General features: G+C 51.6%; 1 protein-coding gene across 2 annotated transcripts in view; it reads right to left on the minus strand.

Annotated features, from left to right (window-relative positions):
• Window positions 1-529: 529 nt before the first annotated feature.
• GNG7 (G protein subunit gamma 7) overlaps window positions 530-22,785 on the minus strand; it is a 166,647-nt gene continuing 144,391 nt past the window's right edge. For both annotated transcript variants that reach the window (XM_037823786.1, XM_037823787.1), the window contains 2 exons: window positions 7,930-8,048; window positions 530-4,171 (listed from right to left, as the gene is read on the minus strand). In XM_037823786.1, the coding sequence (XP_037679714.1) occupies window positions 4,046-4,171; window positions 7,930-8,010 (207 nt within the window). In that variant the 5' untranslated portion in view covers window positions 8,011-8,048 and the 3' untranslated portion in view covers window positions 530-4,045. The remainder of the gene's footprint in view (window positions 4,172-7,929; window positions 8,049-22,785) is intronic.

Genomic DNA, 22,785 nt, shown 5'->3' on the forward strand with positions numbered 1-22,785 from the left:
GATTGCTGATGCCTTACCTTGGACGCTTTATGGACCTAAGACTGAAACTTTGTGACCAAATAAACCTCCTTTATAAAAGCCAATCCATTTCTGGTGTTTTGCAAAACGGTAGCATTAGCAAACCGGAACAGAACCCTTTATTGCATTCTTACAGGTATCACCCCCAGCTTGTTTTCTGCCTTTTAATCATGCACTTTTTGACACAGAGAGGATCATTTTTATGTTGTTGCCCCTATAAATGGTTTACACAGAGGAAGTTCTGCTCTGTTCACAGAACAGAGAGGCACCATTTAAACCTGTTATTTTTATTATTATAGGTGTCCCGAGCCCTGGGTTGAAACCATCGCCTCTTGGGACTGGCCCTGGGGGCCTCTCGCGTTGAGCCCCACTGGTCAGGGGTGGGGGTGTGGACGACAAACGCAGCCCGCCACCCCAGCTGCGGCCGAGCCGAGCCCCCCTGCTCATGGCGGGACAGCCCCCCACCCCCGGACTCCCCGGTCGGGGCGAGAAGGAAGGCCCAGAGCCAAGAGAAAAGGAACGAGTGAGCCTTTTTATTGTGTCTTAATTCACTTTGTCTGAACAATTCCACACGATATTAAAACACTGCAAGAAAGAGTGGGGACGGCGCACCCCGGGATTTCAAAAATCAGAAATGAGAACAACCGGACGGCAAAAGGCATATGGGTCGGAACCTATCGGAACCGCAGGTGGCTTCCGGAAACAGGCAGCTGCTCTTCACAAACGTTTGGCCACGGTCTGGAAGGACAGGGAGACGAGGCGGGGTGTCCGATGGACGGTGGCCTTCCAGGGGATGGGAGGTGAGGGGGGCTTGTTTATTTGAAAAGTGCTCCCCAAGGAAGGAGGATGGTCTGGGGGCTTCGCCTCAGCCCGGAAACCCCCTGCCCTGTGTCACTCCTGCCCCGGCGGCGGCCCGATGGCCTTTCCTGGCTGCCCCCCGAGTGCGAGCAGGGTGGGGGTCTTTACCGAGACCCGGTGACGGCAACCCGGGCATCAAAGAGGCCGAGTGACCAGGAGGAAAGACAAACACCTTCCACTGCCTCGGTTTATCTCCCTGGAGGCCGGAGGTCACCACGGAGTCCCTTAATCCTTGGGCAGGGGCCTGGTTACCTTTGGGGAGGATGGTGGGGGGAGCGTGTGTTCTAGCTCCTTCCGGCACCTGCTGGAAGCCCTGAGCCAGCTGTTTTTCTTTTCTCCCCCCTCACAGCTCCGTTCTCCCCACGGCATGGCGTGGGCTCCACCAGCACCTGGTCCCCGTTTTGCACGAGGCACACGACCCCAGAAAAGCATGGGAAAAAAATGGCAAACATGCAACAGAAAAGCTCAAGCAGCTCCCGCAACCCGCGCGGATGGTTCTGGGCCACAGACGGCTTCCGAGCATTGAGCTGACTCAGAGGAGAGAAAAATTGGATCTTTTTCTGGTTTTTGCCTGTAGCCCCCTCCCTCGGGACTGAGGTTGTGGTGGTCCGGTCACAGGGGGCGGGGGAGAGGCGGCCTGGGGGGGTGTCCCCAAGGGAGTGGAGGTGCACATGATGGGGGGAACAACCCAGGGGCCCTCCTCAGCGGCCCCGCGGCCACCACCACTCTGGGCCTCAGTTTACACGCAACGTGGGGCTCGGATCCGGGGGTCTCCGGCGTCTGGGCAGGATCCTCTCTGGAAACCAGGGGCTTCCACCAGGCTGTGTGTGGTCCTCGGCCGGAGCAGAAGGGCACGGGGTGCAGGGCCTGCGGGGCTAGGAGACCTCCGGGGGTCCGGCTCGGAGCTTGGGGTTCACTCCCAGCCCCCTCTGTCCGGGGGCCCTGGCCACCCTGGCCTGTGTCCCTCCAGCGGCCTCTCTGGGGCCACCCCCCGTGGAGACATAGGGGTGGCCTGGGCTTGGCGCAGGTGCGTCCTCATCCTTCCTCTTGGCCGTGCAGGGTGGTGGGTCCCCGGAGTGTCCCTGAGAGCTAGATCTTCTGTCCCCTTTGGAGCCTGGTGGCCGGAATGGAGCTGGCCGGAGGGGGCCGCTGGAGGCAGGACGGACGGATGGAGCAGGACCTGGTGCAGCCTCAGGGATTAAGGCTGCTTTTCAAGGGAAAGAGGTTTGCCTCTCCAACCCCTGCCAGCCGCCCGGGTGCCTCAGCGGCCCAGGGGGTGGAGCCTGGGGCGGGGCCTTCCAGGCAGCAGGCGTGGCCTCGACAAGCCCCGCCCACAGAACCCCATACCTGCGTGCGTCCTGGGCCCCTTCCTGCCACCTCTGCTGTGGATGGGGGTCCCCCGCTCTCCAGCCCGGTTAAGAGAAGGCTGCAGAGTCTGGAAGCTTCCCTGCCTCTCCTTATCCCAGGGTGGGCTCCCCAAACCCCCTGGCTTTCCCGGACCCGCCGGGAGCCAGGAGGAAGCCGGCACCCTCCAGCCCAGGCCTTTGGGAGCTCGCCGGGGCCTCACCTCCCACCTTCTCTCCACCCAGCACCCCCAAACCTTGGGCTCTCGGGAGCCATCTTCATTTGGCAAGGCCCCAGCGGGGAGGGAAGGGAGCCCAAAGGCCTGGGTAGGGGGCTTGTCCCTGCCCCCCTGGCTGTCCCCTGGCCATCCCCTGGTCCTGCTCCCTAAGGCGAGGCCCCGGGCTCGGTGGCCGTCCAGGGAGCCCTCAGAATCTGATTTCTAGGGGCAGACAGAGCTGGGCTCGGCACCATCCCCTGGTATTTCCAGGTCAGCTCCTGGGGTGATGGCGGGTAAGGGGGACAGGCCTGGCCGCCGGGGACAGGTGGGGCCCAGGTTTGGCTGCCCGTGACGCCGGCGGGCACAGGAAGGGAGAGCATTTTGTCCCTTCCTTCTGCCACCTGCTCGTTTCGCTGTCTGCATCAAAAAAGAGGAAAACCTAATGTTTTCAAAAGTGCCCCCTCCCCGCTCCCGGACACCTCAAATTGCCAACGCTGTTGGGGACAGCGATGATTCGAGTGCCACGAGATTTCACTTATTTCACTTCCTCAAGCCAAGCGCCCCTGGTTGTGGGGTGAGGGCGTGGGGGACAGAATTGGAGGGTCGGGCAACAGCAAGGAGCAAAAAGAGCTGAGCGTAAATAAGTTTTCGTTTCTGGGACGAAGAGGAACTTTTGGCACGCAGAAGTGAAAAGCGGCTCTGCCCGCCAGGACGCTGTGTTTCGGCTTGAAACGCGGTGGTGGGCAATGGGCAAGAAGCGGGGAATAAAAAAAAAAACACAAACAAACCCCAAATTGGAAGAGCCAAATAAGATCAAAGCCGAAACAACCCATATCCATGGCTCCTGCTTAAAATAAAACAAAATGCAATCGGCAATTTGAGAGCTGGACTCTTCCCAGCGGACGATGGGGCCCGGGGTGGCTGTCGAGGGGCAAATAGTTGGCATTTCATAGATAAAGCTCTCTCCCCAGCCCTGGACCCCGCCTGGCCCCTAAAACCCATTTGTGTCTTTCACATTGTCACTTAAGTTGCGGATTTGGCCATGAAAATCCGGCCTTAGCAGAATGGAATAACAATTGTTAAAGCAAAAAGAAGAGTTTTCGAGAAAAGTCATTATGGCCTCCCCACTTCCAACCCCCACCCCAAATTTTACCTCTTCTTAAAAAACATCCCAGGGACCTGGTGGAAGGCTTTGCACAAATGGCCAATTGTAGGGGAGCCGCTGCCCAGCCAGGCCAGCCCAAGCTGGCGATGGATTTGCCCGTCTCATCCCCTTTGGCCTCGTCCAGCTCGGCTCTGGACAATCCCACCGGCCTTTGGGAGTTTTAAAAAATTGTTACCACACCGCTTGGGTGTTTGGGGTGTCCTTGATCGAAATAGTGGGGTGCATTGTTGATCTTTAAACCCGTCTAAAGCTAGAAGACAGTTCTCAACCCCGTCTGCATGGTTGCAGTGCTTTGCATTTCTTTTGGAATTAAAAGTTTGGGGGTCTCGAGAGGCTTTCCTTTAGAGCTAAGGACTAAACGGTGCCCTGCTGGAGGGAGAGAGAGAGCACGCGAGAGACAGCGAGAGAGAGACGTTGCACGCACAGCGCACAAGAGAACAAGGCTACAGAATGATGCATGGTTTCTTGTCCTTAAATGGGTTCTCGGAGGCGGGCACCCCAACCAGCAAGGGGTCGCTGCGGGCGTGCTGCTCACAATAACTCATGAGTTCGGACGAGGCTTTGGAGACCTGTGTGTGGGCACAAGGGGAAGAGAGAGAAATAAGAGAAGGCTGGGACTCACGCATCCATCGCAGCCGGCCTGATGAACAGAGAAACCCAGTGGAATATTATACAGCCAGTAAAAGGAACGGCGTTTGGAGACAGCGACAACAGGGAGGGACGCTAAGATACGAGCTGCCTGGTGAAGGAAGCCAGACGCGAGAGGCCACAGATGGTCTGGTTCTATTTTGGTGGAGTATCTAGAGCGGGCATTGAGACGGAAAGTGGATTCGTGGTTGCCGGGGGCTGGGGTTGGGGGGGGTCCATGGGGAGCCACTGCTAACAGGCACGGGGGTTTCCTTTTGGCATGATGGAAACTAGTTCCAGAACTAGATAGCGGTGTGATTGTACAACACTGTGGAGGTACTAAATACCACCGGTGGGAAATTTTTATGCTATGTGTGTTTTACTGCAGTAAAAAATTACTCCAAGGGAAAAAGGAGCTGAGTGTCCTTTGGCAGGAGTTGCTGAGATTTTGAACAAAGAGGACCAGGGACAGATGGACAGATGGATGGATAGACGGACGGATGGACGGATGCCCCAAGAAAGGACTGATAGGAAAACTTCTGCCTGAACCTCCAACACGGTCGAGAGAGGTTTAACAGCAGCTCCCGGGCCTCCCGTGGGGACAAGGAAAGCCCTTCTGGATTTCACGTTTTGGGGACGGTCAACCCCATCGGGGTCTCAGTGGCCTGGGGAGGGGCTGGCACCCCACGGCAAGGTCAGTGCTGTCTGGATCAGGGTCATGGAAAGGGGCAGCAGCAAGGAGATGAGGGGGACCCACCTCGGCCACTGTTAAGAGTTGGGGTCACACGCAGGGGTGACTCTTGGCCATCCCCCCACTTCTCCTGGTTACGCATCTGGGGGTTCTCCAGCTGGGGGGCTGGGGGCTGGGGCTTCAGGTGTCCCAGGCGAAGGTGAGTGGGGGCCCTTCTGCCCGCCATTGGCGCTTCTCTCGCTGGGGGCCCTGCAGCCCCCTCCTGCCCCCCACTTCCAATGGGCAACTCCATGCGGTGGAGACGAGTTGGGGGGTTGGGGTGTGGAAAAGTTTTTGGTGAAGGGTGGTGGCGAGGGTCGTACAGAATTGTGAATGGGATTAATCCCACCGAATGGTGTGCTTGGGAGTGGATGAGATGGGAAAGTGTGGGTTGTACATACGCAAACACAATTAAAAAAAGTAAGAGAGAAAGAGACGATGGCAATGAAGTGCAATATGTGATCTATATGGGATCTAACAACGGAGGAGAAAAGGCCCCAGACAGAAAGCTTTAGATCAGTGTTAAATCTCTTGACCTTGACAACTACAACTAAGATTACAGGAGTGAATCTGCTTGTTCTTAGGAAACATACAGGGAAGTGTTGTGTGTTCAAGGAGCATGATGTACACAAGCTACACTCAAGTACTCAGAAAATAGACAGGTAGATGGATGGGTGGGTGGATGGACAGATGGATGGATGGAAGGATGGATGATGGATGGAAGGATGGATGGATGGATGGATGGAAGGATGGATAGATGGATTCATGGATGGGTGGATGGGTGGGTGGATGGACAGATAGATGGAAGGATGGATGATGGATAGATGGAAGGATGGATGATGGATGGATGGATGGATGGATAGATGGATGGATGGATGGAAGGATGGATGATGGATGGATGGATGGATGGAAGGATGGATGGATGGATGATGGATGGATGGAAGGATGGATGGATGGATGAATGGATGGATGGATGGATGGAAGGATGGATGGATGGAAGGATGGATGATGGATGGATGGAAGGATGGATGGATGGAAGGATGGATGATGGATGGATGGAAGGATGGATGGATGGATGGATGGAAGGATGGATGGATGGATGGATGGATGGATGGAAGGATGGATGGATGGATTCACGGATGGGTGGATGGGTGGGTGGATGGATGGGTGGACAGACAGATGGGAAGATGGATAAACAGAATGACATAACAAATGGGACAAAATCTTAAAAGATGGTAAGTCTGGGTATCTGGTCCGGGATAGGCTGGAGTTCTCTGTACTGGTTTTGTGTTGTGTTTGCAACTTTCCTGTTAGTTTGAATGATTTCAAAACAAGGAGTTTACAAACAAAACGAAATGAAACCAACGGAACAGGCAGCAGTGAGAAATTGCCTTGAAAACTCTCAGCCGTGCTCGCCCTTCTTTGGGTCCGAGATCCCCCACCCTTCAAGGCCAGGGATGCCCCGCACCTCGTCCCCTTGCCTTCCCAGGAGCACCCCTACTTCCCTTGGGGTTTGGCCCACTTGGGCAGCCCCGGCAGTCACCCCGGAACGTCCCCACCCACAGGCAGCAGCAAAGCCGCTGTCCTGGGAGCTTGGCGGCCTTCGAGGGCACCCACCCAGTGTGGTTTCCATGCTCCGATTTGGGAGCCAACCACCCTGGGGGACAAAAATAGTCTCGGGAGCCTGAAAATAGCTGGGAAGTGTGGCTCTGGCTCCAGACACCTCCCAGGCCCCCGGCGTTTCCAGGAAAGCTCCTGCCCTGGTGCCAGGGGAGGCCTCTGCCCGCACCCCCAGTGCCCGGTGGGCGAGCTCTGAGTTAACCGGGCCTCAGCCGGCCGCTGGGTGCCCTCCCGGGCGCTGACGCTCCTGGGTCTGGATGCTGTGTTTGGGGGTGAGGGGGTGGGAGAGAAGGGGGGAACCGCAAAACTGCAGGCGGGATTCAGGATTTGGAGGAGGCACCGGTCCAGCCCTGGCCTCTGTCCTCCCGACTTCCAAAGTGGTGGTGTGGGCAGGGGACCGGGGGACACGTCCTTCCCCAAACGAGCGAGATGAAAAAGCACGTTCTGCCAGGGCTGGGAGCTGGCAGGAGGTGCCAAGGGCAAAACCACTTCAACCAGGCTCTCCCTCTGAACGCCCCGCTCTCTCTCTCTCCCGGGCAGCCCGAGGTCTGGGGCCCCCAGACGGCTCGTGGGGGGCACCGCCGCCGTGGGTTGGGGTGAGCCGGCCTTCCCCACACCTGGGGGGGCCTCCGGCCTGGGCTCCGGCCTGCAGGGGCGAATCTGTGTGTCCGGCCGGGTCACCTCTGTCTGATCCCTCCCTGGCCTGGCTCTGACGGGCAGTGAGGTCAGTGCTGAACCAGGCCAAGCCTCGAGGGAACCCGGGATGGAGACCCCAAGACGCCAAGGGGACGTGGGCTGGGTGAGAAGGCGGCTTTTGACACCACCAAGGCCCGTCCCCCAGCTCGGTCCAGCCCTGTCCCCTCATGGACGCAAGGCTTGGCCGTGGGGCTGACCGCTGAGGACCCACTATCTCGTTTTGCTTTGAGCGTGTGTGGTGTCCGTCTGGTGATGCATCTGTGAGTGGAAAATGTTTCTCCTTTTTCCCTTTTTCTTTTTTAACATAAAAATCAAACTTGTCAAGCCTTCAAAGCAGAAGGGAAGCAAATGGCGGATAAAGGCCTGTCCTCCCGCTGCCCTGGACTGAGGGGCTGGGAGAGACTCAGTGCCCGCCTTTTGCTGACCCTCTGTGGGGGGACTGGGGCAGCCATCCCTTCGGCTGCTTTGGGGTGGGATTTGGGACTTGGGATTGGGGTCACCCCAGCTTCCGGTCCCACCGCGTTCCCGAAGCACGGCCCCACACCGGGCAGTCACGCAGCCCCGGGACGTGGGTGACGTGGGAGCCGTGTCTCTCCACTGGGGAGACCAGGGCTCAGAGAGGCTGTGCGGGGGGCCCGGGGTCACACAGCTCACCTTGATGCGCTCGATCCCGGCCTCGATGCGCAGCTGCTCCACGAGCTTCCGGGCCTGAGCTATGTTGTTAGTGGCTGACATCGTCTGCCATCGGCTCCGGGGCCCGGGCGTCCAGAGAGCTGTGGGGGGGAGCAGACGGGGGACGTGAGCAGGTGCCTGGAAGCCCCGGGACGGGGGGCCGACGTGGGGGAGCAGCCCCCTGTTTCCAGGCTCCGACCCCTCTCCTGGGATCCCCACTCCGGGGACAGGCCACGTCTTCTGTGTCTCCAGGTCCGGGGTTGGGGGGCTCGGCTGAGCCAGCTTCCCCCACGGTCCTTTCTTGCCACTAGTTATTATGATGACGGGTTCCATGGAGAGTTCCGGAAACAACAGCGCTGGCTCTCGGCTGACTCAGAGCAAGGGACACAGGCTGGGACACGGCCCCACAGCTTCTCCCCCTTGGTGCTGCCGACAGCAGGGTTGGCTCATTCTCACTGGGGGGTGCTGCGCGGCCTCCCTGGGCTCCCCCCACTCGACGCTGGTCGTCTCAACCACAGATGTCCCCGACATCACCCCGTGTCCCCTGGGGCAGAGCGGATCCCAGGTGACAACCTCTGCTCCCCAGGGAAAAGTGGGGCGATTAGCCACGGGGAGGCCTGGGTACGTCGTTCCTTCTCTGCAGGGCTGTGTCATTCATTCCCTCATTCATTCGTTCTATGTCATTCGTTCGTCCGTCCATCCGTCTGCCACAGGGAAACACCCACCACGTGCTGGGATCTGCCCTGAGACCCGACCTGGGGCTGCCCACGTCTACGTGGAGGGCAGCAGCCCCCCCCCTGGGGACGTGAAGCCCCCAGGCCCGGCTTCCAGCCCCCCAGACGAGCCCCCCACACTGGGATGGCTGAGCAGAGGCCCGGGCTCTCCCTGGAAGGCAGCCGAGCGGCGTGAGCTGGGTTTGCTTGTGTTTCCTGCACAGTGTGTGTGTGTGGGGTCTTCTCCCCAAGGGGGAGTCACAGCCACAAGGGGGGGGGGCCCAGGTCCGAAACGCCACCAGATCCTAAAGGGGCTGACGGGATCCTGCAGAACTTTCCAGAGCTTTGGGATGGGAGGGTGCAGAAAGCAGCAGCCCCCATGACCTGGGTGGGTGATTTGAGATAAACTTGGGGGGCTCCCCCCAAAGCCCTGCAGCTGGCTCCGGCTCTCCCGGGACCCTGGTGGGCAGCGTCTTACCAGCCGGCTTTAGTGCATCGTCAGACCTATTGGCCCCGTAACCGTCCCCAGCAGCTTTAGGAACTGGGTGTCGAGGCTGACAAACGAGGGGCCAGGGCCCCCCTTATCCATGACCCCCCAACCCAGCAGGCCAGTCCTTTACCGCGTCACGGATTCCCGCTTTGTTACTGTCGGGATGAGTTGACTTTCTTCCCCACGTACTTTGGTTAGTTATTTTTCATTCAATTTTTCATTTTGAGGTATGGTAGATTCACGTGCGGCTTTAAGAAATAACACAGAATAGGGTGTTTTATGGGGACTCGGTATTTCATGCACTATTTTCCTATAAACCTACAATTTCTCTAACTAAAAAAAAAAAAAAGAAAGAAGGTAGCGGGATGCCACGTGGCCGTTGCCCAGTTTCTCCTGAGGCAACATAACATCTTGCAAAACTACGTTAGTATCACAGCCAGGATGGTGGCTCGATAGTCAAGATACAGAACATTCTAGCTCCTTTCGTGGCCACGACCCCACTGCCTAAGCCCCGGCAACCACGGATCTGGTCTTCGTTTCCATAATTTTGTCATTTCAAGAAGGTGATATAAAAATAATACAAAAATACGAAAATAAAAATATGTGAAAAATTAAGAAAAAAAACAAATGTAATATAAACAGAATCGCCTCACGTAAAACCTTGTGGGATTGACCCTTCTTCCTTGGCCTGGCTCCCTGGAGAGGATGCTGGGCTGTGCATCACCCGTTCGGCTCTTTTTACGGCCGAGGAGTGGAAACCAGTTGCCGCAGTAGGTAAACCATTCACCTGTCAAGTTTCGGCTGCCTGGCTCTGCCTCCCACGTTTGCCAGGACCATTTTTGCACCAGTTTCTGCCTGATCCTGTCTCTGCTTCTCCGGGAGAGATGCCCAGGTACGCAGAGGCTGGGAGGTCTGCAGGCTGCAGGTTTTGTTTTTTACGAAACTGACTGAGCCGATTTCCAGAGTGGCCGGGCCATTGTACGTCCACCCCACCACGACTGAGCGAGGTGACCTTATTTTTATAACTCAGCTGTTCTTGGGGGCAGTGAAAACTCCGCATCCTCCACCCGGCTTCACTGGTGAGCCCCAGGACAGGGGTCTCCAGCGGGGGGGTGCCCCTGCTCCCCAGCAGACGTGGGGTGATGTCTGGAGGCAGTTTGGGGTGTCATGACCGGGGAGGGGGCTGGGGAGCCTGGGAAAGCTGCTCGACACTCCCCAGTGCCCTGGAGAGTCCCCACTCCAGAGAACGATCCAGGCCTGGGAATCAGCAGTTCCAGGAGGACCCCAGTTTTGGGGTTTGGTGCTGATGGGGGTTTGGGGTGCAGAGGGGACAGTCAGACGCCCTCGGCCCTGCCGGGTAAGACACTGAACCAGGTGACGAAGTCGCCCCAGTGTCTCCATCGGGACACAGCTCATCAGTGTCTGTTTTATCGTCAGTGGCGCTGGGGGCAGATCTCAGATCTTCAAATAATCCCAGCTCGGCTCGGCAATAAGTGGGAATGAACTACTGATACATGCTACCATTTGGGTGCTCAGTGGGGATGAAGAAAAAGCAATCTCAAAAGGTGCCATGCTGTGTGGCTCTACATATATAATATATTTAAAATGACAAAAGTTGAGAGATGGGGGACAGATTTGTGTGTGCCGGGGTGGGGATGGGGGACGGGTGGGTTTAAAAGGACACTACCAAGGCCTCCTCGTGGACACGGAAACACTATGGGGACCTGAACTTGCCTGGTGATGAACAGTACAGAATTTAACACACACACACATGACACTGGGGAGCTCCAGACAAGACCAGTGGGTTGAAGTCAGGTTCTGATATTCACTCTCGTCTTGCAAGATGTCACCATCGGGGCATAAAGTGGGCAGGGCAAAGAGGGATCTCTCTGTGATTTGTAGCAACAGCCTGGAAACTTGCAAACATTCTGGATGAAAGCTTCAAATTTTTTTTTTAAAGGGTTCCCCGGCACCCCTCCGGCTTCCCGGACTCCGGGGGACGTCCCACGCCGTCTGGCTCAGAAAAGTCTCGAGCGTTTTGCTCTGGAGGTGGGAAGCCCCGGACTGGGCTTCAGAGAGGGCTCTGATTCAACAGCACACATCAAAGCAGCCGCCAAAAAACATCCAACTCAGGAAAACAGCCCTGGGATCGGCTTAAAAATACCTAAATTACTCAGCAGCTATATATAGCTGTGCCCAGCAAACAAGACGGCTGGGTTGCCCGGTGTGTTTTCCTCGGAAGGGGGCAGGACTCCCGGTTGGCATCCACGCTCGGAGGCTGACCCCTGCTCCCGTCTCCCTGGCACCCCCCCATGCCCACCGTGACCTCCCCTGGAAGCTTCCGGCATCTAAGATGTGCTCGGCTTTCGGTGGCAAAATGCCCAGGAGCATTGCCCTCTGCACTGGGCTATAACCAAGGCCTCGTGGCAGGGCCAGGGAGGGTGGGAATTGGGGTTGTGGGGGGATCGAGATGCCGAGACGGCAAACCCCCACAGCCCCTGGCAGACTCCGGAGCCTTAGTCTGGGCTCGTGGCACCAGCCGGTCACTGACTCATGGGCCAGCCCCCCGCCAAGGATGAAACCAACCCCGGGCAAAACATGCAGCCACGCTGAGTCAGCCGGAACGTTCCTCGGTGGCAGCCACCGCTCTGGGGCCAGGTCATTCTCTGGGGTGGGGGCATCCCGGGCACTGTGGGGTGTTGAGCAGCCTCTCCAGGCTCCCCCGCTCAAAGCCAGCAGCTCCCCCTTTCCCCAAGTGTGACAACCAAAAATATCTCCAGACATCGCCAAGTGTCCCCAAATCGTCCCCAGCTGAGAACCACTGGGTTGGGGGACTCCATTAACCCCCCCAGGGACCCAGTGTCCCACATCCATTCAACCTGCTGACGTCGTAGGAGGCTGCACACATTTAAACACACAAACTGAGCTGGGGGGGAGGAGGTGAACCCCGGAAACTGGAGGCCGTCCTGGCTTACACCATCTCACCTGTCGGGAATTTATTCTGATGTACGGTGTGAGGTAGGGATCAAATTCAGAATTTTTCCAGATAATTACTGCAGGGTTTCTCGACCTCAGCAGTGTTGACATTTCGGGCCGTGGGGGGCCGTTCTGGGCAGCTTCCCCTGGACTCTGCCCACTCGAGCCCAGTAGCACCCCCAACACACCTACTCAGAGCCCCTCCCAGTTGTGACAACCAAAAATATCTCCAGCATCGTCAAGTGCCCTGGGGGAACAGAATCTCCCCTGGGTGAGAAGCCTTGGCTTGGATCCAGACTTTACACCAAAAACCCAAAGACATTGTGTACAAAGGGCCACGGAGTGACACAGAAACGTAGACTGTGTAGAATATTGATTCTCCATCACAGAAAAGTTCTGTTCAAGCAACTCGAACCACAGAACGCGACAAGAAGACTGAGAGCCGTGATCAGAGAAAAATGCTGGGAACGTCTGTAGGGAAAGTGCTGATGAAAATAAATATCTCTACGAGCACAGAGCCACGAGAACCCACCCCGACAAATAAGCCGGCTGGGGACCGCTTTACCGCTTCAACGTGTTTGGGACAAGATGTAAGACTTCAGCCAGGTTTTGTTGACAGAGTGATGGAAAGACAGGCTAGCAATTTGCGTAAGAAGTAATTTAGCAGGAAAATAAACTAACAAAAAATATCCTCATTGGTAATTGAGAAAAGCAAGGTGGGAGAATAATGGGCCTGCCTCTTATTTCCTGTGACACTGGTGAGCTGGAGACGGATATCACCGGATGTGGGTACTGTGATATTTTCATTATTTGTGGCTCTTTGGTCTTGTAAACTGGACTTGATCTTGAAACTGGAAATACCAGCCTGTCTGTGCGCTGAAACCCCATTCCTGGGAATTTATCCAGGGGGAAATAAAAATCCAGAAAGATAAAAAGCTGCACATGGAAAGGTGTTTATGACCACCTTATTTATAATGGGCAATGAAATATAATGAAGTCACAAGTTTTGCAGGAAGGGGATGGCTCAGTCACTGGAAAATTTTCCTGGTGGAATATTATACAACCATTATAAATGGTTAAGTAAAACTGCAATTGTGAAGTGAAAACAAAGGAAGAGAGGAAAAGGGTGATATAATGGGATTATTGATCGTTGCGTTAAGATAAGTGTGAATAAAGGCAGAAGGGGAACTTTGAGACAAGATGGCAGTTAGGGTGAGTTTTCTTTTTTTGCATGTGATAATTTCCTTTAATGAGATGTTTTTCATTGAGGTATAATTTGCATACACTAAAGTCCATCCTTTTTGGTGCACGGTTGGGTGGAAATCTTACCAAGGCAAACGTTAGTATAACCACTACCACCATCAAAAGTTCATCCCCCTGAATGTAGACCTGGCACCGTGGGACGGAGAACATCTTCTTGACCAAAAGGGGGATGTGAAAGGAAATGAAATAAGCTTCAGTGGCAGAGAGATTCCAAAAGGAGCCGAGAGGTCACTCTGGTGGGCACTCTTATGCACACTTTAGACAACCCTTTTTAGGTTCTAAAGAATTGGGGTAGCTGGTGGTGGATACCTGAAACTATCAAACTACAACCCAGAACCCATGAATCTCGAAGACAGTTGTATAAAAATGTAGCTTATGAGGGGTGACAATGGGATTGGGAAAGCCATAAGGACCAAACACCACTTTGTCTAGTTTATGGATGGATGTGTAGAAAAGTAGGGGAAGGAAACAAACAGACAAAGGTACCCAGTGTTCTTTTTTACTTCAATTGCTCTTTTTCACTCTAATTATTATTCTTGTTATTTTTGTGTGTGTGCTAATGAAGGTGTCAGGGATTGATTTAGGTGATGAATGTACAACTATGTAATGGTACTGTAAACAATCGAAAGTACAATTTGTTTTGTATGACTGCGTGGTATGTGAATATATCTCAATAAAATGATGATTAAAAAAAAAAAAAAAAAAAAAAAAGTTCATCCCCCTAAATTGGGTCCCCGCAAAAGAGATGTGGAGGGATTTTGGACCTCTGGCTTTCAGAACCGGTGTTTTAAGCCCCCCAGTTTGTGGTCACTTGGGGGTAGCCCCAGGAACTTTTGCAAATGTACCCTTGGTGGCTGTCCCCTGGTAACCACTAGTCTCTCCTCCAACCCTCCAGTGCTGCCTTTTCCAGAAAGTTCTGTAAACGTACAAATGCAGCCTGGCTTCTTTTGCTTAGTGTGACGCTGGGTGTGTCCGTTGCTCGTTTCTACTCACTGCTGAGCAGGATGCCATCATGGTTTGTTTTCTGTTCACCGATCGGGGGAGGTTTGGGCTGAATCCAGCGTCCACGGCCACCCCACACATTCACGTACGGGTTTCCGCGTGGGCCTCGGCTCCCACTGCTGTCTGCTGGGTGTGGGATAGTCCACTCACGGGGCAGGTGTGGGTTTCACTTCGGAAGAAACTGCCAGACGGTTTTCTTCCCAAGCCATTGCACCATTCTGTATTTCCACCAGCAATGCACGAGAGGTGAGATGTTTTCCAAATAATAAAAAGTAAAACCAAAACCCAAAGCAGGGGCTGAAAAGCCTTGGAAAGAAAAATGATTTGCCCAAGGACATGGCACGGTGGCCGCCATCCGTCCCTCTTTGCCCGGGACTGGGGGGGTTTCCCTGGACACAGGATGTGGGGGGGTCTCGCCAGCTGTGAAGGAAGGCTGGACGCTGACCGTCCACCTGGCCACACTGCCATGCCCCCCTCGGGGGCTGCCTGGCACTACCCAGGGCTCCTGCAGAAAAGCTCGATTAAACCAGCAATTGCATCCTGACGTGCAAACGCTGCATGTGAAGGAGAGCCGCCGTGGGGCAGAGGGGCGGCCGGTCACCCGTGCCTGGGGTGGCCAGACTAGGATCCCTGGGGACCCTCTGGGGGCTCTCGGAGGCCCCAGGAAGAGGGAGGTGATGGGGTGGAATCTTTGCCCCCCGAGAGCAGAAGGTTTAGGGCCTGTACACTGAATGTTGCGAGGATGGAGATCAGCACCGGGGCTGTGGGGGAGCTTGGAGACCGTCCGGCAGGGCTGACCCCTGGCCGGAGAGGACCGCCACCCGCCCAGAGCCACCACGTGGGGCCGAGGTGCCCAGAAGGAGGGGGCCGCGGACCACCTGGTCCCTCCACAGCGTGAGATCCGGGCGTGCGTGGTGGGGACGCACCTGGGCCCAAAGCTGCCCCTCGGGGGTGGACGCTCCACGGGGCCGGACAGTGTGGGGGGACCCGAGGGTGGCCCCGGGGAGCAGCGGGGGCCTGGCCGGGCTCGGGGGGACCCTGGATCTTCAGGGCCAGCTGGGGGGCTGGGCTCCTCCCCGGGGGTCCACAGTCACCGAGAACAGAGTGGACTCGGGGACAGCGTTGGGGAATCCGGGAGGCGCTGTACGGATTTGAGGGATGTTTGGGGGGTGTAGAACTGCTATTTATTGTTCATTATGTATTATATCTGTTTTATAGATTGGTATACTTATTATATGTGCATTGTTTTTTATTGTATAATTGCTTATTCCATCCACAATATAATCATATTATTTATTAATAGTAATATTAATTTTATTCATATACTTATATTTAATACTATTATATTGTATCATATATAATCTATACATTTGTTCATTATATAGCTACATCATTTATTATACACTTACTATTTAACACTTATTCATTATGTATTTACACAATCATTTATTAGTTGTGTATTTATATTTGTAACCTATTTATATTTATTATATTTATTTATCATGTATTTATACCACATATATTCATTATTGATTTATATATTTATGTTTGTAGCACTTTACTTACTGTATGTTTATTTATGCATTATATCATTTGTTATATATTTATCATTTTATATTTGTTCACTATATACTTGTATCATTTGTTATGTTTATTATTTTATATTACCAATTCACAATATACTTAATATCATTTGCGATATATCTATTATTATTTTATATTTGTTCACTATATACTTGTATCATTTATGTTTATTATTTTATATTACCAATTCACAATATATGAATATAATTTGCTATATATCTATTATTATATTTGCTCACTATATACTTGTATCATTTGTTATGTTTATTATTATTTTATATTACCTAATCACGATACACTTATATCATTTGCTATATATTTATTATTTTATATTTGTTCACTATATACTAGTATCATTTGCTATATGTTTATTATTATTTTATATTACCTATTCACAATAATACTTAATATCATTTGCAATATATCTATTATTATTTCATATTTGTTCACTACATACTTGTATCATTTATGTTTTTTATAATTTTATTACCTATTCATGATATACTTACATCATTTGCTATATATTTATTATTATTTTATATTTGTTCACTATATACTTGTATCATTTATATTTATTATTATTTTATCTTACCTATTCATGATACACTTACATCATTTGCTATATATTTATTATTATTTTAATTTGTTCACTATATATTGTATCATTTGCTATATGTTTATTATTTTGTATTACCTATTCACAATACACTTTTATTTTTTTATTATTTTTTTCATAATATACTTAATATGATTTGCCATATATTTACTAGTACATTTGTTCACTATATGCTTGTATAATTGGCTATATGTTTATTATTATTTTATATTACCTATTCATGATATGCTTATACTATCTTTTATATATTTATTACTTTACATTAGTTATTTATTATATGTTTCTATCACTTGTCACATATTTGTTATTTTATATTACTTGTTCACTATATGCTTATATCATTTGTTATACACTTACTTTTATTTTATATATTAAATGTCATATTTACACCTTTTACAATATATTATTATATGTGTGCTTACATTTCTAGCCGATTCCTGTCACCTATTATTTTAGCTCTCATTCTGAAATCGCCCTGTACTTGCTGCAACCAGAAACAGGAAGCAGACAGGCCCCTTCAGGGACTGCAGATGAGTTTTAACAAATATCAGCCTGGTGTCGGGCTAAGGTGCTCCGAGATTGCTGCTATCTCCAGGTGCCTGGAAGAGATGAACGCAAATCCTCTCAGGTGGAGAGCTAAAACATCATCGCTCAAACAGTTTCTGAAACTAAGTCTGCAAATGCAATGTCTTGCACATAATTAAAAATAAACAGGCAGCACACAAGGAGATAAGAACAAAAATCAGCAGAAATAACTGGCAATGCGAATAGACCCACAGGGGATCCTAATATTGGAGTCAACAATGACTTTAAAATCATTACGTTTACTATGCTCAAGGACATAAAAAGGTAGAGATTGAGAATTTTAGACAAGAGAATGAAGTGGACATTTGAAAACTGAACACTACAATATCTGAAAGGTAAGGACTCAGTAGAAGAAATGATACAGTTAAAGACAACTAGAGAGAAAGTCAGTGAACTGGAAGACAGGGCAGAGGAAAATTTTCAGAATGAAGCATGGAGGTTCAGAAGGAAGGAAACTACAAAACAGGGTAAAAGATATGAATAATAAACTGGGAGCTTGTAGAAGAAGAGAATGGGGGAGAAACAATCTTTGGAGACATAATGACTAATCATTTCCCAAAACTGATTAAAAAAAAAAAAAAAAAAAACAGACCTCAAGCCACAGACCCAAGAATCCCTAGAACCTCAAGCAGGATAAATACCCAAAAAAATCTGACAGAGCAATGGCCAGTAAGTATATGAAAAGGAATCTGACATCACCAACCACCAGAGAAATACCAGTTGAAGCCACAATGACACACCGTTTCACCACCACTAGAACGGCAAAAATTTAAAAGACTGACAGTGCCAAATATTAGACGATGTAGAAAACCTGGAAGTTTCATACATTCCCCTGTGGCACTGTAAAATAGTGCAACCTTTCTGGAAAGTGGTTTAGCAATTTCTTAAAAGGTTTAGCACATTACCAGGCTATGACCCAGCAAGATAAATAAAAACATACATCCAGAATAAGACCTGTTTGAGGGGCACATAATAGCAGAGACAGAAAATAACCCAAATGCCCATTGACAAGAGAATGGATAAACATAGTTGTGTGTTCATACCATGGAATATTACTTCACAGCAGAAAAGAACAAATCACTGATTTATGCAGCAACACAGATGAATTCCAAAATTATTTTGTTAAGTGAAAAAAGGCGGACTCCAGAAGTACATGTTCTATGATTCCACTTATATGAAGGTCAAGAACAAGCAAAACTGATTTATGGTGATAGAAATCAAACAGAGCTTGCTGTCTCTGGAAAGGGGCATAAGAGAACTTTTTGGGGGTGGAAAGGTCCAATATCTTGATGGATGTGTGGATTACAGGAATGTGTCTGTTTGTAAAATGCATCAAACTGTATGTTTACTATCTGTTCATTTTACTGCATATGAATTGTACCTCAATAAAACCAGCCAATTACAAAGAAAAAACAAACAAAGCTGCCAGAGGAAAAAGCAAAAATTAGAAGAACCAGTGAAAATTCTAGACCCTGCGAAAATACCCTTCAAGAACGAAGGTGAAACAAGGACATTTTAGACAAACAAAAAACCTGAGACTTTAGTATCTTTTACCGTTTTGTAGTTTCCTTCCTTCTGAGCCTCCATGCTTCGTTCTGAATATTTTCCTCTACCCTGTCTTCCAGTTCACTGACTTTCTCTCTAGTTGTCTTTAACTGTATCATTTCTTCTACTGAGTCCTTACCTTTTGGATATTGTAGTGTTCAGTTTTCAAATGTCCACTTGGTTCTCCTGTTTAAAATTCTCAGTCTCAACCTTTTCATGTCCTTGAACATAGTAAACATAATTATTTTACCTGCCTTATTAGTGGTAAAACTAAAAAATTACCAGAGAAAAAATGATCCCAGATGGGAGGTCAGAAATTCAGGAAGGAATGAAAAATGGACAAAAACGCTGAGAAGGGAAAGAACTTGATAAAATAATTCTAAAGATCCTGTGAAAAAATAAACAGGATGTGAAAAACCCTGAGTTCCTTGGAACACACATAAATCTTCCAAGCCTTCAATTCAATACTTACCTCCAACCAGGTCATCGTCGGAAGCAACCCAGAAAATAAGATGTTCTGAGCTCCTACACTGAATTTTTTATTACACTAAATTGGTTTTTGGATTCCAGTACTTGGAGTCCTCTGTATTTCTTTGTTATTTTGCTAGTGACACCTTACTTGAATTTTGTGATTTTACATGTGTTCCAGTTTAGTAAAGCCACCAGAATGCAAAATACCAGAAATGGATTGGCTTTTATTAAGGGGATTTATTAGGCTATAAATCTACAGTTCCAAGGCCATAAAAGTGTCCAAACTAATTCATCAACAAGAGGATACCTTCACTGAAGAAAGGCCGACGGTGTCCGGAACACCTCTGTCGGCTGGGAAGGCACGTGGCTGGCGTCTGCTGGTCCTTTGCTCCTGGTTCTGGTTTCAAAATGGCTTTCTCCAAAATGTCTCTAGGCTTCTGTCTCTCTCAGCTTCTTTCAGCTCTCTGCCTGGTTCTCCTGGGGCGTTTCTCTCTAAGTGTCTGGGGATCCTCTCTTAGCTTTCCCAGGGCAAACTCTGGGCTTCGTCTCTTAGCTTAGCATCTCCACACGTCCTTCTGTCTGCATCTCCAAGTGTCTCTGAGCATGTGGTCTGTCTTGGCCCCTGAGCTCTCTTAAGGACTCCAGCAAACTAATCAAGACCCACCCTGAGTGGGTGGAGCCACACCTCCATGGAAATAATCTAATCAAATGGCCCCACCCACAGTTGGGCGGGTCACATCTCCATGGCAACAACCTAATCAAAAGATCCCACCCATAATAAGTCTGCACACAAGACTGGATTAAAAGAACATGGCTTTGTGGGGGACATAATAGATTCAAACCAGCACAAAGTGCAAAATGAATCCAGCACCTGCACATGTGTAAATGGCTTGCCTGGTCTGCGTGGCCATTGGACAGCCTCTGATCCCGATCCCCGATCCGGAACTCCTTCCGGGCCCTGGGACAGCCCCAGCCCCGAGTGACCCTCAGGGTCCCAACTTCTCAAGGACAAGTCACCCTCAGTTACGCGCGGCCTCTCCTCGCCCCGGCTGAGCCCCATGCTGGGGGAGCCAGCCCCGCTGGAGTCGTGCTTGCTCGGAGGTCTCCCCTGGACTGAAATCGTGGTCTTTGGGGCTGCTTCCTTCTGGAGGCTCTGGGGTGGGGTCCATGTCCTCGTCTTCTCCATGGCTCCTGGATGCTCCGTGTTCCCGGGCTCGGGGGTCCTGCTCTGCCTGCAAAGCCAGCAGCGGAGTGTCTTCTCTCCTCTGACCCCAACCCTTCTGCTCCCTTCTTACAAGGACCCCTGTGAAGACATCAGCCCCATACCCCGGGCACTCAGGAGACGCTCCCCATCTCCAGACCCTGCTCTCAATCCCATCTGCAAAGTCTCCTGTGCCAGGTGAGGGACGGTATTCCCAGGCTTGGGGACGTGGTCGCCTTTGGGGGCTGCACCCAGGCACTCTGTCTCTTTCTTCTTAGCATTAGTAATTCGAGATCTAAGTTGCCCCCCACATTGGACCAGAAGCCCCCCGAGGACTCAGCTCTGGGCTCGGACAGAAAGGAGCACCCACTTCTCCCTGGAGTCCACTCTGCCCTCTGACCATCCTTTAGGATGCTGGGTTCCAATGTCATTTTTTCTCCGGAAGCTTCTTAGTGTCCTCCGCTCCCAGCTTCCCTGCGCTTCAGGATTCCTGGTGCACGGTGTGTACCCAGAAACCTGGCTGCGGGATGGCCGGTGTGGTCTCATCTCCACCTGTTCACTGCGGGCACCGGAGGGCAGCGCCTGGGCCTCTGTCTGCACCGACGTCCCGGCAGCAAGAGCTGGAGGGTCTCGGCAGACGGGAACGCCGGGCACAGCACGACGCGGAGAAGGGGCCTCCAGGATTGGCATCCCCGGGGCACAGGGGTGGCGAGAACGGGCCGCCATCTAACCCAGCGCCCGGAGCTTCTGCTGGAGCCTGGAACCTCATCTGGGAAGCAAACGTTCCCCAAAAAATTTTTTAAAAATAAAAGACATCAGATTGTTGAAAAGGAAGACACATATGCCTTTTTATCCCTCCCTAATCAGAACTCAAGTGAAGGATGAAAACGATCAATGGTGAGTTTGACTTGGAGCAAGAAATAGCAGATTTGGTTTTTGGCTGGTGGGTGGATTCGCCTCTGTGTTGTGTGCACGGTGCTGGGGTGGGGTGGGGGGCTGGGGCCGGGCAGGGTGCTGACTGGGGACACTCATTCGGGAGCCCCTTGTCCTGGGTGTGCTCCTGTATCCCTGAGCTGCAGCTCTCTCACCTACGGAATTCAGAAGGAGAGCAGGGTTTCCAGGGGGGCTCCAGGGGGTTGTGGAGGGGGCCAGGGGTCCGAGTGGCCCTGACTTCCCAGGGGAGCTCCTGTAGGTTTGGGGTACAGCCCGGACTTTCTGATTGGATTCCCTTTATTCTCTCTATATTTATACCTATATTAAACAATCATAATTGCTTTATTGAGGGGTGTCTTCATTTTGTGGGGCCGTCGCAAAAGACTACGACAAACTTCGTGGCTTCAAACGAGAGAACCCTATTCCCTCACGGTTGGGGAGGCCAGAATTCTGGGCTCCACGGGAGGGACCCCCTGGCCTCTCCCAGCTTTTGGGGGCTCTGGGGGGGGTCATCATCTTGCGGCTGCCTCACTTGAATCTCCACCCCTGGGGTCCCCCGGCCGTCTCCCTCTGTGTGTGTCTCCGGGTGTCTCCTCCTATAGGGACCCATTCTGGGGTTCAGAAGCCCCCCAAAGCCCCCCTGACCTCATCTGACCTTGATCCCACCCGCCAAGACCCCGTTTCCAAATAAAGTCCCGTTCCCAGGCACCAGGGCTCATGGCTTGGGCGTATCTTTTGGGGGGGACACGCTTCACCCCACTACAAAGTGTCATCAACGTATGACAAACCGAAGACGCTCAAAGGGTTCAATTTGATGAATTTGGGTGCCTGCTTCCCGCTGTGAAACCAGCGCCATATTTGAGATGGTAGCCACGCACGTTGCCCCCCGTAATTTAGATCCCATTTTAAAAGAGGGATCCGCAGCTTAAAAACAACACCCGAAACGCACAGAACACAAGATCACTGGCTCCTCTCATTGCTTGGGAGCCCTGGGTTTCTGCTCTAACTTTATTTTACAGGCAGAGAAACTGAGGCCCAGAGGAGGCAGGAGGAGAAGCTGCAGGAATGGAGTCTGTATCAGTCATGAGGGTCCCCGGTGTGGCTAAGGGAGCTGCCTTCTTTGTTCTGGGCGTGAAGGGGAAATTACGATGGCCTCTTTTTACAGGTGAGGAGACAGAGGCCAAAAGACGTGACAACTTCCTCAAGACCGTGCGGCTGGTGAGCGGCAGAACAAGGGTGTGCATTTCGTCCCCAAACCAGGGCTCATCGGGGGACTGACCATGCTCCCCCCCCCATGGCCCTGCCCACCCCTGGCACCCAGAAGCTTCTGGAAGTCAAGGCAACCTGCATTTGTGACCCCCAAGGCCCCCGGTGCGTTCACGAGTCAAGGAGATGGTTCTCCGTGTGCCTGGCCATGCCCAAGACAAGCACAGGTGAGTCCACCTTCCGTGCAGGGAAT

Source organism: Choloepus didactylus (assembly GCF_015220235.1).
Source record: "Choloepus didactylus isolate mChoDid1 chromosome 25 unlocalized genomic scaffold, mChoDid1.pri SUPER_25_unloc1, whole genome shotgun sequence".
NCBI classification, from domain to species: domain Eukaryota; kingdom Metazoa; phylum Chordata; class Mammalia; order Pilosa; family Megalonychidae; genus Choloepus; species Choloepus didactylus.